General features: G+C 54.5%; 3 protein-coding genes across 3 annotated transcripts; 1 reads left to right on the top strand and 2 right to left on the bottom strand.

Moving 5' to 3' along the window:
• Positions 1–425: 425 nt before the first annotated feature.
• On the bottom strand, positions 426–2,798 carry VTJ04DRAFT_5041 (uncharacterized protein; the record flags this gene model as incomplete). The annotated part of the gene is made up of 6 exons (XM_069363114.1): positions 426–779; positions 859–1,078; positions 1,136–1,242; positions 1,337–1,695; positions 1,807–1,918; positions 2,076–2,798. 6 exons carry the CDS (start codon positions 2,796–2,798, stop codon positions 426–428), a joined length of 1,875 nt encoding a protein of 624 aa, XP_069219992.1.
• A 742-nt stretch (positions 2,799–3,540) lies between these two features.
• VTJ04DRAFT_5040 (uncharacterized protein) lies at positions 3,541–12,710 on the top strand (the record flags this gene model as incomplete). Its single annotated transcript, XM_069363113.1, has 7 exons — positions 3,541–3,600; positions 4,077–4,322; positions 4,479–5,239; positions 5,450–5,853; positions 6,756–6,852; positions 7,139–7,469; positions 7,527–12,710. 7 exons carry the CDS (start codon positions 3,541–3,543, stop codon positions 12,708–12,710), a joined length of 7,083 nt encoding a protein of 2,360 aa, XP_069219991.1.
• Positions 12,711–13,155: 445 nt separating this feature from the next.
• Positions 13,156–15,033, bottom strand: VTJ04DRAFT_5039 (uncharacterized protein; the record flags this gene model as incomplete). Its single annotated transcript, XM_069363111.1, has 1 exon — positions 13,156–15,033. One exon carries the CDS (start codon positions 15,031–15,033, stop codon positions 13,156–13,158), a length of 1,878 nt encoding a protein of 625 aa, XP_069219990.1.
• Between the last annotated feature and the right edge of the window lie 387 nt (positions 15,034–15,420).

Here is a 15,420-nt window from a genome sequence, read left to right as displayed (position 1 = left end):
ACAATCAATTTGCTCCATTCCTCTCCGCGAACCGACCATTTTCTCTTGCGTGCCACATATGGTTATTGGTTCTTTGACCTCGAATCCTTTTTCCATATTACTCCCTCTATTCAATGTTCTCTGGTACCCCCCGTCCATGACATGAATTAGCACTGATTGCTAATGGTCGATAGCCTACACGTATCTGTGACTTGCATAATTACCACAATCGAGCTAGACTGCCTCTTTTCGCAGCCACGTGTTCTGACTGTCCATCAACGGGGGTATATGGTGCATGATGCCAACCACAGAGAACGAGGCATGAGTATTGCGGGTTTGGCTGGATCAGAGAACCAACATGTATTGCCCACGCCTGAACCTAAAGTGCCTGGAAGTTGATTGGTTCCCACCCCCCTGCATTGCTCTTCAACGTCGATCCAGCTTCATTACGAAGCGACCGTATGTCTGGCCACCACGTTCACCGAGCCATACCTCTTCCCGTTGTGATATACGGAAAAGTCGAGGGTTCCGCCAACAGACACCATCTTGATCTCGTATGTAAGCCTGTAGAACTTCTCTCCAACTGGATTAGTCCAGATCGGCAGGGTGGAGGCGTCGATCTCGGTCTCCCAGCAGATTGAGCACGACAATCTTTCCACGTCCGCATTAATCCGCGAAGGAGGGGGTGTTGCTGTAGAGGTGATGAGCGATACAGGAGAAGAGAGTATTCGTTTTTGTGATAACGGGTGGAGGTCACTGAAAATAATGGTGACGGGTTCCCTGGTCATCATAACGTCGCCCTGGTTGTCGATTATTAATAATTAAGAGATGCGAAAGATAAGAGCGAAACGCAATATGGCCGAGAATTTGTAGACTTACGATCTTGAGGGTCCATTCCACTTGATTCTTGGCCCACCACTCCAGCCTTTGCTCATCCCAATATTTGTCTTGGACCAGATGTACATCTGGATCGAAATACTTCCCGCATGCGACTCCGTAACTGGCACGAGCAATCCGGGACTGTACGTCAACAGTAAATGAACCTAGGCCTCTCATGCTGCAAGCATGAATGACAGCGCCACGGCAAATAGCAGTCCATCTAATACAATCTGTTAGCATGCCTCAAGAATCACAGAAGAAAATGGGTAATACGTACGGGCCGTGCCCACGAGACTGTAGGACTTCGATATCCTCGCTAACCAGATTCTTGAGGGATGAGAAGAGGTATTTGCATCTGCCAAATCCCCCGACCAAAATAACGTACTAAACATTTGTTCTGGTTAGCCCACATACAACACTGAAGGGCATTATGAAGGACTCGAACAGTGGGAAGAGTTCCCATATCCTCTTCACTCACCTTCGGGCCACGCCGGTTTTTGCTTCGTGCAGTAACAGCAGCAATCTGCTCCGCGACCATGGCGTTGATTTGGTTGATGACGGGATCGAAGGCAGTCCGCACTTCATCTGCCATTATCTCGATTCGAGTTGTCCCAGAGCTTCTGCTCAGGGCTTCCAGACTGATGCACTCGGCCGGCATATTAATACTCCAAGTCCTCCTCTTTCCATCGAAAGCTTGCTTGATCCCATGCTCCCATTCAGATTGTATCAAGTGTTGGCGCGTCCGAGGGGTCATCTTCTTCCATGCCTCATGCCCGAACTTGGCTTCCAGGAGTCGCGTAAAGGCCTCATCAACAAACACGGCACCACAGAGTCCTCCTGCAATACTCAGGTTAGGTCACATGCCTGGCAATACTTTCCAATGTCAAATTCAAAAGATAAAAGTCTATGTAACAAACTAGTACTTGATTATCATCACGAAAGACTCACCTTGGCCTTGAACAAATTCTCTGACGACCATTGGGGAGGTGTTAGTCACCTCGTAGCTGATTAGATCTGCCGTTCCACCACCGCAATCAACCACCACAAAAGTGTCGCCAGCCTGGAGATTGATCAGTCAGCCTACTGCCACGTTTGCGCTAGCCTAGATCGCTGCCGTGGACTGCCTGTGTCACGGATACCATTGCCAGCCCGACCTTCCGCACGGGCGCATGATAAATGAATAAAAGATTCCTCAATGGAAACTCATGGCAACTTACTTTGATGTCACTCCGATCGCTCATATCTCGCAAAGTCGCAAGCGCGGCCGCTTCTGGCTCCGAGATGATATCGAGCCTCGGCGTGCCGGTTAGACGCGGCTCAAGCAAGCCAGCCTCCTGAGCCGCTTCCCTCATCCGCACCCGGGCATACTGGGGCCATATAGCAGGAACCGTGATGACAATGTGAAACCTGGCGTAGCTCACGAACCTGCGGCTGATCGTCTCGGCAATACGCTGCTCGCAATGCCTCCACAAAAGGCGTAGGTACTCGGCAATCACCGAAATCGCTGTTTTCCTGTACTTCCTGAGATACTTCCTGGCAGCCCTCAACTTGCCAGACCGACAGATGTCATCGGGCACATCCCTTTCGTCGAGAAGAAGCAGCTTGAACCATCGGATCTGCTCGGCTTCAGGGGGAATGCTGTACCCCCATCGAACGCCGTCCTCGTCGCCATCGTCTTCTGATGCGTGGGAAAGGGCTGTCGGTGCCTTTTCCTCGTCGGAGTTTCCATGGAGATCAGACTCCCAGCTTGTGATAACCTCGATCTGGTCGATCTTGTTTCCCCAGGTGAATGCAGCACCCGAATAGGTCGTGCCGAAATCGATTCCGACAATGACAATATCCCCACTCTGCTCTTCGGAGACATCTGTGTTGCCTTGCTTCGCGGGCCGGTAGGGGAGGTTTGGATGTTGCCAATCGCCGTCGTCAGAGGAGTACGACATTGTGGTCAGTGATTCTGAGAACCTAACAAGAAATGATACAGCAGGACCTGCTTAACAGTGTGGGCTGGGTAGGGATCCTAGCTGACAAAGTGAGACCAAGTTTCAATGCCTCTCAAGGTATGAATTGAAAACGCATGGACGCTGAGATGGTCTGGACACAAAAGCAGGATCCAAAGCTGGAAGCAGGTGAGGGTGTCGTGGAGGATCCGCGTTTAAGTGGCTCAACTCTCACTGGCAAGCCTCAGCGCGCCTTCCAGCTTCATGCATCGACATGTCAATCGCGTTTGCGGAAGTCACGTCAGGTTGAGATGGACATTAGTTACTGCCTCAAATAATGCCCAACACGCACCCTCCATCCAATTATCACTCGATCGACCATTAAGCGCCAGTCTGAACCAGCGCGTACCGCTCAGCCTTGTGAGATTCTCGAGCTTGAGACCTCTGAACGCTTTCCGAGACAGGCTAATTCGCAAACGTGGCGCAACAACCAGATGTCCAGGAGTCTTTTCATCACTTCCTAGAACTGCGTATGTGAAGCGCCGGCCCACATTGAAGACCACAGGCTACAGCATCACAGACATCGGTTCATCTCCTCTGACAAGACTGGTGCATAATACACTCTGCGTCTGGACACCCATCTGGCTGAGCTGTCTGTGATACCCCGCTTCTTGGCTGCATTGCAGTCAGAGCCTTGTCTTCTTCAAGGCGCTTTCTATCGAAGCCAGATGCCGCCATCCACTCAATGCTGTCCTCTCCTGGAAGACACAGCCCGACCTCGCTAGCGATAACCGATTTCATCGAGGTACAGTACAAGTGCTGCGTTTTTGGAAGATGCATTTTTGAAAGTCCTCTTTTCTTTTGGTCAGACAAAGCCTCAGGGGAGCTTCCTGAGCCTGTTCAGCGGAGGTGACCTCTCAGAAAGGCGTGAGAGGAGATTCCGCGTTATTTGGAGACATTTTCTGGGCTGAGGCAAAAGTCCTCATGCATCCCTCTTCGGTCTTTTGAGGTTTTCTGTCGGCCCAGCCACCACCCCACGGACGGACGATGCTGAGAAATCATCGTCGTGCAATCTTCCATATTATTCCCATCCCTCTGCATCTCCAGTTAGCACTCTCTGTTCCTTTGCTTACCTTGGGTTGGACCACGCTGAGCTTGTGGTTCATAAGTGTGTTGTTTGTTTTCAATTTTCTCATTCTGTATTCGCAGAAGGTTGTCTATTCCCAGCCACTTATTGCCGTTGCGCACCGTTTGTTTCACTGATTGCTGACAAGACCCCAGGAAGCCATGGAAGATCCCCTGTCCAAGTCACCGGAATCGGGGGATGTCAACTGTTCGACGTCCACATTGCACAACCACGAGGACAATCCTGCAGCAGAACTGGAACAAAATGACGTGCTCGCCAGTGATGATCCGCCACCAGGTTCCGTTGATAAGCATTCGGCCCTGACTGATCGTGGTGCCCGAGAAGAGAAAATTACATTGAAGGTTGCCGGCCAACGGACCACTGAGGAAAGAACCTACCATGTTCGTCGGACCCGGGTCGCACGAGCATATCGTGGAGAGAGTGATCTCAGTGAGACCGACCGCTTATCGTCATCCCAGGGGGCAGGAGAAGGTCAAATGGCTCGAGAAGCATCATATTCGGCATGGGCAAAATGGCTCGGATTTTCTGGGCCCCAGGCGACCGATGGAGCGAAAATCGGTCCCGAATACAGGAAGGCAATGAGGAAGCTCGAGGATGAGAATAGAGAGCTGAGGGCGCGCAATAGGGAACTCAGAGACAAAATGGTCAGACTTGAAGACGACTATGAAGATCTTCGGGCTCGCAACAGAGAATTCAGGGACACAACCAAAGAGCTCGAAAAGCAAAATACCGACCTCAGCAATAAGAATGCCGAACTTCGCGAGATAATTGAACAACACGATGCCAAGACTGATGAACTCACCAAAGACTTGAACCAATGGATGAGATACTCTCATGCACAGCAGGATGAGATTAATCGGCTCATGAGGGAGAACGAACAGCTTCGGCGTGATTTGGGCAGCCAGCGCGGTCAGATTGATAGGCTCATGAGGGAGAACGAGCAGCTCCAGCGTGATTTGGGCAACCAGCGCGTACGGATGCAACAGCAAAGCGCCGGCTTTCTTAGGGATCTCGACGCTATCCGGGCCGAGTACTTCCTGGATACTCGAAAGATTCCTGACACAACAATCAGAAAGGATTGGGAAGGCCTGGGGTTTGAAATAAGGCAACTCGTGACCGAGTTCCTCTCTCCAGAGTTGGAGCCACAGATTGCCCAGCAGCTGGCACAGATACCTGACTTCAGCGTGCTGCCACATGCAGAAGATATGCTGCAAGATAGCTGGCTTTGTCCCATGTGGTTTCATGCCTGGATCTGGCACGTGCTGTATGAAGCCATTTTCAAGGCAGAGTCAGAATGGTGGGCTGGACGTCATGGCTGTCGCTTCAGCGAACAGTACGACGCACTTTATCGTGAGTTTCCCTCATAGGAGTGTCTATCAGGCCATGTACTAATGGTGTTGTACGGGGTAGAGGAGATTACAACAAACACATCCGGCGATCTTCACCGGTCTACCGCCCTCACACAGCTTCATCGCTGGCGGGTGCATTTCGCGAGCTTCCTGTTCAGCTTGCCGCTCCGCAGCCCTGCTGACCGGCTGGTCGAGAACATAACGAGGGTTTTGGGGCCTGTGCTGTCAACCCAAGCCCAAACGGAGGGTTCTAACCTGCAAGCGGACGAGTTCGCAACTCGCCTCAGAGACATCGTCTCCAAGGCTGCCTCTATCGACAAAATCTTGCGGACGTCTAAGGCGTTCTTCCAAGTTTTTTTCACACCCCCAAAAGGCACCGATGCGGACGCCAGTCTCCAATTCAACGCAGAGACCATGAACCTGTATCCTGGCCTCCCTCCTTCGCTGCTCGACAAAGGCAAAACCGTCGACCTAGTGGTGTCACCTGCACTTTTCAAAACTGGCAACGCAGATGGGAAGAACTACGACAAGAGCTCTATGCTCGTCAAGTACGGAGTGATCTGTAATCTGGAAGTGTTGCTGAGGCTTCGGCGGCCGGGTAGTGGTAGTGCGGGAGACACGAGCGGATCGCGATCTTCGGGGGCTTCGGAACCGACGCCGTGAGCTGAAGACAAGTCGGAAGACTTCTTTAGCTGGCTGGTAACAACCATGCGGCTTTGGGGAATGGACTTTCGGGTAGAGTAACGATAGGATTACACTTTTCTTGTTTCTTTCCCCGCTTTCATCCTTTCATGTTACTTAGTTGCTCTCCTGTCGAAGCTCAGGGGCTTGTTATTTACTAAACTGGCGGCCGTCACCACAGCAACCATAAACTCACCTGATACTTTGTCAGGAAGAGATGAAACCTCGGGAAAAGTGTCTTTAAAATCCTTGATTGGTAATAAATTGTGATTCTCCTCGGGGCTAATGAATTATGTCTAGGTTGATATGTGACGCCTTTGAAAGTCAAACTCAAGCTGATTCTTTCGACGACATGAGTCTGCCACCCATCAAGCATCATCAACGTGGGCTCTTGGCTCCCTGTTACAAGGCGCACTCAGAAAAAGACATGGTCATGTGCAACGGAAATCCTGAGGAGATGAACTGCACATTACCCCGCATGTCCAAGTCCAAGTCTGCCGCAGCTCGAGCGGGACCTGCCGCATGCATGCATGCCTCTCGTGGGGCAACATACCGTTGGGACCTAACGGAGTACAAGAGCTCTTCAAATTGTTCTTCGCGTAGTATAAGTACAAGTCTTCTCCAAATCTCCCATAAAGCTTCCAGCTTACCTGAGGCACCGACTTCAACGAATTTTCGGGCCTCCCAACGAGGCGGGATATGAGTTGCTCCCGCTGCCAAGAACGTTCCTCGCTTTCAGGTACTTCTACATATTATGCGCAGGGCTGACTGCAGTGATGCAAGATGAAGGGAACTACTGCGCCTCATGCCTGTTGGCGGACTGTTGGTTTAGGCTGTTGGTCACCTATGTCAGCAGCCTCAGGCCTCCGAGCGGAGTACGGTCTCCTTGTCTCCTTTGGGCAACTGTGAGGCTCTGCTGTCGTTCGAGTAATATGGTCATCATATCCATTTATCCCTCCGTATTGCGGCACTCTTAACTGCCGTTCAACGACACAGACACTGGGCCGGCCGTTCGTGGATTGACCTGTCCTGGCGATGGACTCGGACTCGTCGCCCAGGCCCTCAAGGACCCCCTCTGAGTTGTCTTCATCAACCAAATCATCTGCTAAGGCACGGTTGTCACACCTGTTCAAGCGCAAAAGGCCAAACTCTACTGAGTCGCCCAGGTCCTCTTTGAGGTCCTCTGGGCCGTTTGAGAACCGTATCGGCCTGATCCCTCTCTACGACCCAGGTCGAGAACATGAGACCGTTGCAGATCTCGTCTTCGTTCACGGCCTCAACGGAGGGTCTTTCAGTACCTGGGCTAAGGACCGTGACCCAAACCGCTACTGGCCTCGGGAATGGCTGCCACGAGAGGAGGGCTTCCAGGATGTGCGCATCCATGCATTTGGCTACCCGGCTGCTGCCACCCAGGAGTCGGTGCTCAACATCCGGGACATGGCACAGTTTTTACTGACCTCTCTTCATGACTCGCCGCTGATGAACGCCGGAAAGCCGGTATGTTGTGACAACCTCACTGCGTCGGAGCATCTCCATTGATTGAGACAACACTAGGTGCCCCTGATATTCATCGCCCATAGCATGGGTGGTCTCGTCATCAAGCAAGCCTACCTCCTGGGTCACCGAGACCCAGCGCTGCGGCCTGTCGTCGATCGTGTATGCGCCATGTTCTTCCTGGGAACCCCCCATCAAGGCGCTGCCATCGCTGAGACCTTGTCTCGCCTGACGTCGACGGCCATCGGACAGCGTCCGTTTGTCGACCAACTGATTCCTGACTCTCCGTTGGTCCAATCCCTGACCGAAGACTTTCCCCGCCTCTGCGAAAACCTGCAGCTATTTTCCTTTTTCGAAACCCTGCCCACGAAGCCCTTACGGAAGCTTGTTGTCGAGAAATCGAGCGCTGTTATGAACCTCAAGCAAGAACGTCGGACCTTGCTCCATGCAGACCACCGCGAGGTGGCCATGTACTCGGCGCTGGATGACCCATCTTATGTTACCGTTCGAAACGCGTTGGCTACGGTCATCTCGGCCCAGAGGAATCTCCGTCACAGCGGCCCGCCGACTCAAGCACTAGTATCCGCGCAGCCGCAGGTAACTGCTGTTTTGCCCGAGGACCGTGCTGCTCTCCGCCGGTTTCTCGGCACCTCAGGCGCGCCAGAGGATGTCACCTTGCACAAACTACCAAAGCTCCATGGCTCTTGCGAATGGTTGGCAAGGCTGGATTGCTACCAAGACTGGATCTCACCCACTGGTCCATCTCTGCTCTGGCTCCAAGGGCGTCCTGGCACAGGCAAGAGTGTCCTGTTGGCGCACGTTGTTGAGCAGGTGCGCAGTCAGGGGCTGGACTGTTGCTTCTTCTTTTTCCAGTCCCGCGACAGCCTCAAGGCTTCAGCCGACAGCTGCTTGAGGTCCTTGGCCTTCCAGATGGCAATGCTGCATCTTGAGGTCCTTGACAGGCTCAAGTCTGTCATGGCCGAGTACGAAGACGCCTCGAACTCTCTAAGCAGCCATGGACCATACTCTGTCTGGCAGAAGGTCTTTCTCTTGGGCATTCTAGATGTCGCTCTGAGTAAGCCGCAATACTGGGTCATCGACGCCATCGACGAGTGCGATAAGCCTGGAGAAATGACCGCGTATCTCACATGGATTCAGGACCGCTGGCCGGTGTCGGTCCTCATAACTTCGAGACATGCTGCTGAACTCCACCGGTACGGTGCCAACACCAAAGCGAAGCACCAAAGTTACGCCATCACCGAGCAGGACAACATGCACGATATTTCCCTGCTGCTCGATGCGAACCGTGGATATCTGCCATGTCCCTCGTCAGAGAAGTGGCCAACGCGGGAGGCGCTGGCCGCTCAGATTCTCAAGCGCTCCGCCGGTTGCTTCCTGTGGGCCTCTCTCGTATGCTCTCAGCTTCGCGAGGCGACCACGGATAGCGAGATCTCCACCATCATGGATAGTCAGCCCTCCGACATGAATGCCTTCTACCAAGATATACTCTCCAAGATGGAGAGAGCGCGGTTCGGGCGGGATACCGTGAGGTCGATCATCTCTTGGGTCACATACGCCTTCCGACCTCTTCACCTCGATGAACTGCAGAAGGCTGTCGAGCTGGACATCGGAGAGAAGATCAACAACATTCAACGCATCATTTCCACGCACTGCGGAAGCCTCGTGTACATTGACCAGCACAACAAAGTCCAGCTGGTTCACTTGACGGCTCGCGAGTTCTTGATGAGTCCGGAAACCAAGTCCCCGTTGATCTTGAACGAGCCGGATGCCCACCGCCGCTTGGCAACAGCGTGTTTCAAACTCTTGGTTCAGGGGAAGCCCAAGAGCTATGAGGCGGGACCGAAAGCACCCGCTTCAGAACTCGCCGATTATGCATCCACGTTTGCATTTCGGCATCTCAACTATGTGGCGTCGGATTGCAACGACGTCTCGGACCTTTTGGGGAAGTTCTTGGGGTCCACTCACGTGCTCTATTGGATTGAGTATGTCGCCGCCAACGGGGATCTTCGGGTCGTTTACGAAGCTGGCCAGACTCTCCACGCCGTCTATGATGGTCGACAGTTGGGAGGCTCGCCAGAAACTCATGGCACTTCAGGCGAACTGATTGTTCAGCGCGACACGGTTTGGGACCTGGTCAAAACCTGGGCGTACGACCTCCCTCGCATTGTTGTCCAGTTTGGCCAGCATCTCAGAAGCGCGCCCAAAGCCATCCACCACCACATTCCCGCGTTGGGTCCAACCAAGTCGTCCGTTCGACAGCAGTACTGCAATCCCATGCACGACTTTTGCGTCTTCGGGTTTTTCGACGACGACTGGGGCGATAGCCTTGCCAGGATCCATGTGACTAGTGAAGAGCTTGGCTCCATCACGGTTGCTGCAGGCAAAGGCTACTTCGCCTATTCGTCAACGCCCACCGACGGGAAGCCTGACGCAGTCACTGTGTGTGATGAACAGCTCCTTCACACCATTCACGAGACCCAAATACCCCGTGTCCCCGGTCCGGTCCAGGCAGAAAGGGAGAAGGGCACCCCTGTCGCCACTCTGTGGGATCTCCTTCACATGGCCCCCGGTGATTTCGAGTGGAATTCGCGCACTCCACGGAAGGTCTTGGAGACGAAGTATCTTCGTTTCTCGGATGACGGGCGATACCTCGCTATGGGGTGGAATACCTGGGTCCGTATTTGGCTGTCGTCCAACGGGCTTGGGGTGGCGGCCTTCGAGTTGCCAGGTCCGTGCGTGTGTCTCTTCTTCAACGAGGACAACACCATCTTGCATGTGGCGACCAAGACCTTCCACCTGGTTCAATGGCATATCGAGTCGGGCGCCTTGGTTGGAGATGGGCCGATATCCTGGGAAGCCGACCTGCCGGACGAAGTGCGCGACAGGACCTGGGTACGAGCCTCGCTGAGCCCTGACGGAAACCTGCTTGCCTGTCTCTTCCCCGAGCACTTGGTCATCTGGGACTACTCCAGGAGGAAGCTTCACAGTTACTATCACTTCCCTACGGAATGGGAAGCCACCGGTCAGCCCCGTAACATGGAAATCCGGGCGGAGAAGCCGGAAACCGCGCCGTGGAGTCTAAGCTTTGGCCGCGGCCGCACCAGCAATCTTCTCGCGTGTGTTCTTGGTCGCTGGGGTCTCGCCGTGTTCGACCTTGACAAGAACAAGCTGGTTTCCACGGCTATCGCTCCCACAATGTGGTTCATTGCTGCAGCTGCAAGTCACAACGGAGAAATCTTGGTAGCTCTGGACAACTACTCATGCTTGTGGCTCTTCGACATGGCAACCCAAAAGCTGCTGTGGCGTTCGGGATCCTCCTCGACGGTCTTTCCCCGCCAGGCCGAAATGCTTACGTTCACAAGTGATGACCTCCACATCATTTATGTTGACAAAACTGGCCTTCAAATCCTACAACCTCGGACCCTTCGCGACCGTGTTGCCACGCGCCCTCGCCGTCCATTTGCTGAGGTCCAGGCAGCATCCCTCAGTGTCAAAAACGCAGACACCGGGAGCAGTGGACAAGAGCAAACCGAAACAGAGGAAGACAAAGACAACGAAGCAGAGGAAGAGCATGTCAACGCTGGCTTCGTTGCATATGCCTACAGTCGGCAGCAAAACTGGGTTTTCTGCGGAAGTAAAAATGGCCACCTGTTCCTCCTCGACCAATGCCAGCCGGAACCAAAACTCCTGAAGTGGTTTGACATGAGTGAAGTCATTAGAGTTTCCCATACCCTTGACGTGGGGTGTGATGATCAGGGGAGCTTGGTTGCTTTTGTTGACTTCGGAAACTTGGTTATTATCTCGATGACCTGGCCAGAGCCATCGGGATCGCCTGACCAGGAGCCAGACGTGACCGTAGCGATATGGCGCGGACCCCTCGGGGATATCTTTGACTGCAAGATTTTGCTCGTCTCCGGTCGCCATCACAGGCTCTTGATCGAGACCTCCCTATTCGTAGGACTTTGGGCCGTACCCGACGGTGATGGCGGGAACCTCGAGTACCGACACATGCTGAAGAGGATATCCACCATGCGCGAGAGGTGGACCTGGATCAGCTGCCCAAGCCCGAACCTCGAAGCCGACCTCTTGATTCGGTGCCAACTCAGCACGATGGAGTTTTGTGTTTTCGACTGGAGGACGCTCAACATGCTTGCCAAAGTCCAACCTTCCCCGAGCCCTGGTGCCCCGTTTGGGGAGTTCATCGCAACCACGCCCCATCACCGCTGCTTCGCAACGCGGCGCGGACCGGAGACCAAAACCTGGCTGGAGGAGGCACCCCATACCATCGCTCTGTGGACATTCGAAGACCTCGAAGACGCCCTACTCACCTCGAAGCCGCTCAAACCACGCTGGGAGATCCTCGTGGGTGGAGACCCCGACAAAATCAAGGCCTTCCTCGGGGTCTTCCGCAACCGTCTGGTTGTCTACACGGTCGACAGATGGGTCGCATCGTACGAGCTCGCCCTGCTCCCGCCAACCGACGATGCCGATGCCCCTGAAACCGACAACCCCGATGCCACCGCCGACCAACAATCCCAGCAGCCATCACCCCAAGGGCAAGAAGAAAAAGAGCCACAACGACAGCTAACGGTCGTCGAAGGCTCGCTGGTCAAGCACTTCTTCATTCCCGACTTCCTGAGCTCCAACCTTCTCAACACGACCCAGGCACTGGAAAAGAACTTCCGCATTATGAACGACGACGGCGACATGGTCGTCTACTCCAACAAGGGCCCCGTGCTGTTCAAACGGGGCCTGCGCATCACGCAGGACGGTTCGCCGTTCCCGCTGCAGCGAATGTTGCGGGAGGAGAAGGAAGGCGAGTTTGCGCGGGGGTGGACTGGCTTGGGAGCCACCGCGGAGGGTCGGCCACCCGGCTTCTCGTCGCCGACTTGGTTTAAGGACGGGGGCGCGAAGCTGCAGGACGAGGAGGAGGAGGAGGGCTGTGACAAGTCTCGCTCTGTCAACCCGCGCCCGGTATCTGAGGAGCATGGGGAAAGTAACAAGGGTGAGGGGAACGAAAGAAAATACGCAGAAGACGAGGATGAGAGCCAGGAAGAACACTATCAGGTAGCAGGCGACCGGGAGGATGAGGAGGGAGAGGGGTCGTGGGTAAAGATGGAAAGGGAGGATGATGATGGCAACGACGGTACAGTGCTGCGCGTCGGTTTTGGCGTTCGAACTGCGGCGGATGGCAAGCAAGACTTGGTTACAGATACCATTTGAGGAGGGATATCCACCTCTTGGCTGTCCTGTTTCGACTGGGTCGGGATTTATGGCTGAGGTCGAAGGACGTTTGGATTACTGTCTGATGGATGTACATACGTATTAAATGCTACATGAATGCCATAAGACCTGGTTGCAATTCACCGCCACTCTCCTCCATCTCATTCCACGGCTCAAACAATACTTGGCAGTCCATGAAGCCTCCACGACAAAGCCAATCGACAATCAACATGATGAACCAGGTATTGTTACATCATCTATGAACCCACCTCCTAGCATATTTTCGACTAGTACAAGCACTCCCATCACCTATTATCATCCCACAGCACCGTCGCCACCGTCACCGCGACCACCACAAATAGCAACAACAGCCAACAGCAACAAGAGAAAACAACGACCCACCCCTTCCTAACTCAACCCACTCCAACCTTCCTCAGGCACTCACTCAAACCTTCATCCCATTCTCCTCCACCTTCCTCCCCCTCTCATCATACACAATAACACTAAACGCCTCGTAATCCCCTTCGTCGACCAACCTCTCGTCGTCCTCGACATCCGGCGGCAAGCGCGCGTACATGCCCTCGCCGACGCGCGGCCAGAGCGCCGCGAGCGGGTCGGCCTCTTCGTCTGCTTCTCCTCCGTTTTGATCTTCATGAACGCTGTCCTCCTTGTGATTTCGGGTTGTTTTGCCGCCGTTGATGGAGGAGGCGGCTGCCTTCCCGTTTGTAGCCACCCCTTTCTTGAAGGATTCCGAAGCGGAGGAGGCGCGGGGGAAGAGGCCTTCTGTGCTTGTGCCGGCGAACAGGGAGCGGGGGCCGTGGCCGTGGCCGTGGTGCTGGTGGTCGGGGAGGTTGGTGGAGGTGGGGTTTGTTGTTGTAGCAGGGGACGCGACGGATCCGCCAGGTGCGGGAGGGAAGATGGGCAGGTCGGGGTGGATTTCGAGGCAGGACATGAGCAGGGAGACGAGTTCCTGCTGGGAGAGGGTGGAGAGGTAGGCGCGTTTGGCTTGGACGGGGCGGGAGGCCCAGCTGGTGCGCTCGGGTTGTCGGGGCTGAGGTTGGGATGGGAGTTTGGTGCGTGGTTTGACGCTGCTGGTGCTCGCGAGGGTTGTGCTCCCCGGGGCGCCATTGGTTGTGTTGATGGCGATGCTGCTTTTGGTGACGTGATTCTTGTCCCCGCCACTGCTGCTGATGCTGTTGTTGTTGATGTTGCTCGCGGCCTTCTTCGCAGTACACACAGCGCAGAACCAGCCTCGGGCGGCGTCGCGCACTTCGTTGGTGATGCGCGGCTCGTGACACATCTGATGCCAGGCGTCGTTGCAGCCGTCACAGAAAACCATCTGGTTGTTGGCAGGGCTGTGGAGACGGCTGCAGCGGCGACAGAGCGCTTGCTCGGCGGTTCGTGGCCCTTTCAAGCCGCCGTTGCTCTGATGGTGGTTGGCGCGGTGGCGCCGGCTGGCGGCATCGATGGCTGCCGGGTCGTACGATGCTGGTTTGAGGACTTGGCGGCCGGACTTTGTCATGGTCAGGAGGACGGGGGCGGAGGTCGGAGTTGCTGTGAGGCTAGTCGGTGTAGCAGCACCGGCTGGGGCAGGAGACGCCGCCGCGGGACTGCTTCGTTGTGAGGATGAAGAAGGCGAGCGAGAGGACTCGGAGTCCGAGTCTTCGGCCTTTATCCTCTTTCGCTTTCCCAGGTGACCTTTGGTGGTCTGCTTGACCTTTTTGGCCTTTGGCTCTGGTGGTGGAGGAGGAGGTTTGCTTGCAGCCGGCTTCGATGAAGCCGTCAAGCCGGCCGTGACCTTGCGGATGGCACTCATTCCTGTAAAGGGCTTGGAAGCAGGAAGCGATGGAACTGGCGGTGCTGGAGCTGTTGGAGCTGCTGGAGCTGCTGGAGAGGGTAAGACTGAGGAAGGAGAGGGGGCGGGACGAGCTGGTGGAGCGGGAGCAGGCATCTGAAGGGTCATCTGAGTCGACGCGGTGAACGAAGTCGACACTCGATTCTTTGTATCGTCCGATTTGATGGTGGAAAAGGTTGTCGTGATAGGGACGGAGCGAGCCGCCTGGGACAAGACGGCGCTAAGACTGGTGGGCTCGCCCTTCAGGCGTTTGAGGATCAGCTCGGTCGCGGCACTGAACTGAGGGATGTAAGGAGGACGGGTTGATGAGACGGATGATGCCGGTGAAGCAGCCGACGCCGGGACAGATCCGAGCCCTGAAGTGGTATTCCGGCCGCTGGCATCTCCTGAGCTGAAGCTCGGAGTCGGCATCTTCCTGTCGGTATCATCTTTCCGGACTTCCTCCTTGTGTTCCTCAGCGGCGGTCATGTTGAAAAGAAAACGAAGGAAGCCGATTGAGCCGGGAAATAAGTCGCTGGTAAGAAAATATGACAGTTGAAGTTAAGCTGAAGGTGCCTTTATTTGTCTGAATGAGGTATAGTTGAGTCTTCAGTGAATTGACCTCACTCACAGGGCAGGTCGAAGTGAGTGGTCGAGTTGTTGGTGAGAACGCGAAGTTAAATTGTGGATGAGAGTGAGGTGATCATTGGCCAGAATAGGAAGTTTATCACGTGAAAATCACGTGTGAGTCCTTTCCATCTTTGGTATCCCCGGCATCAACCCTAACCCTGGAACTTCAGGGGAGATAGCCAGAACAACACCAACCCCTGAATCAACATTCAACATATCATCTGAACCACCATCTTAGACTCTCTT

This window comes from Mycothermus thermophilus (genome assembly GCF_041956435.1).
Source record: "Mycothermus thermophilus strain CBS 625.91 unplaced genomic scaffold VTJ04scaffold_3, whole genome shotgun sequence".
In the NCBI taxonomy this organism is placed as follows: Eukaryota; Fungi; Ascomycota; class Sordariomycetes; order Sordariales; family Chaetomiaceae; genus Mycothermus; species Mycothermus thermophilus.
This window is presented reverse-complemented; position numbering and strand designations above follow the sequence as displayed.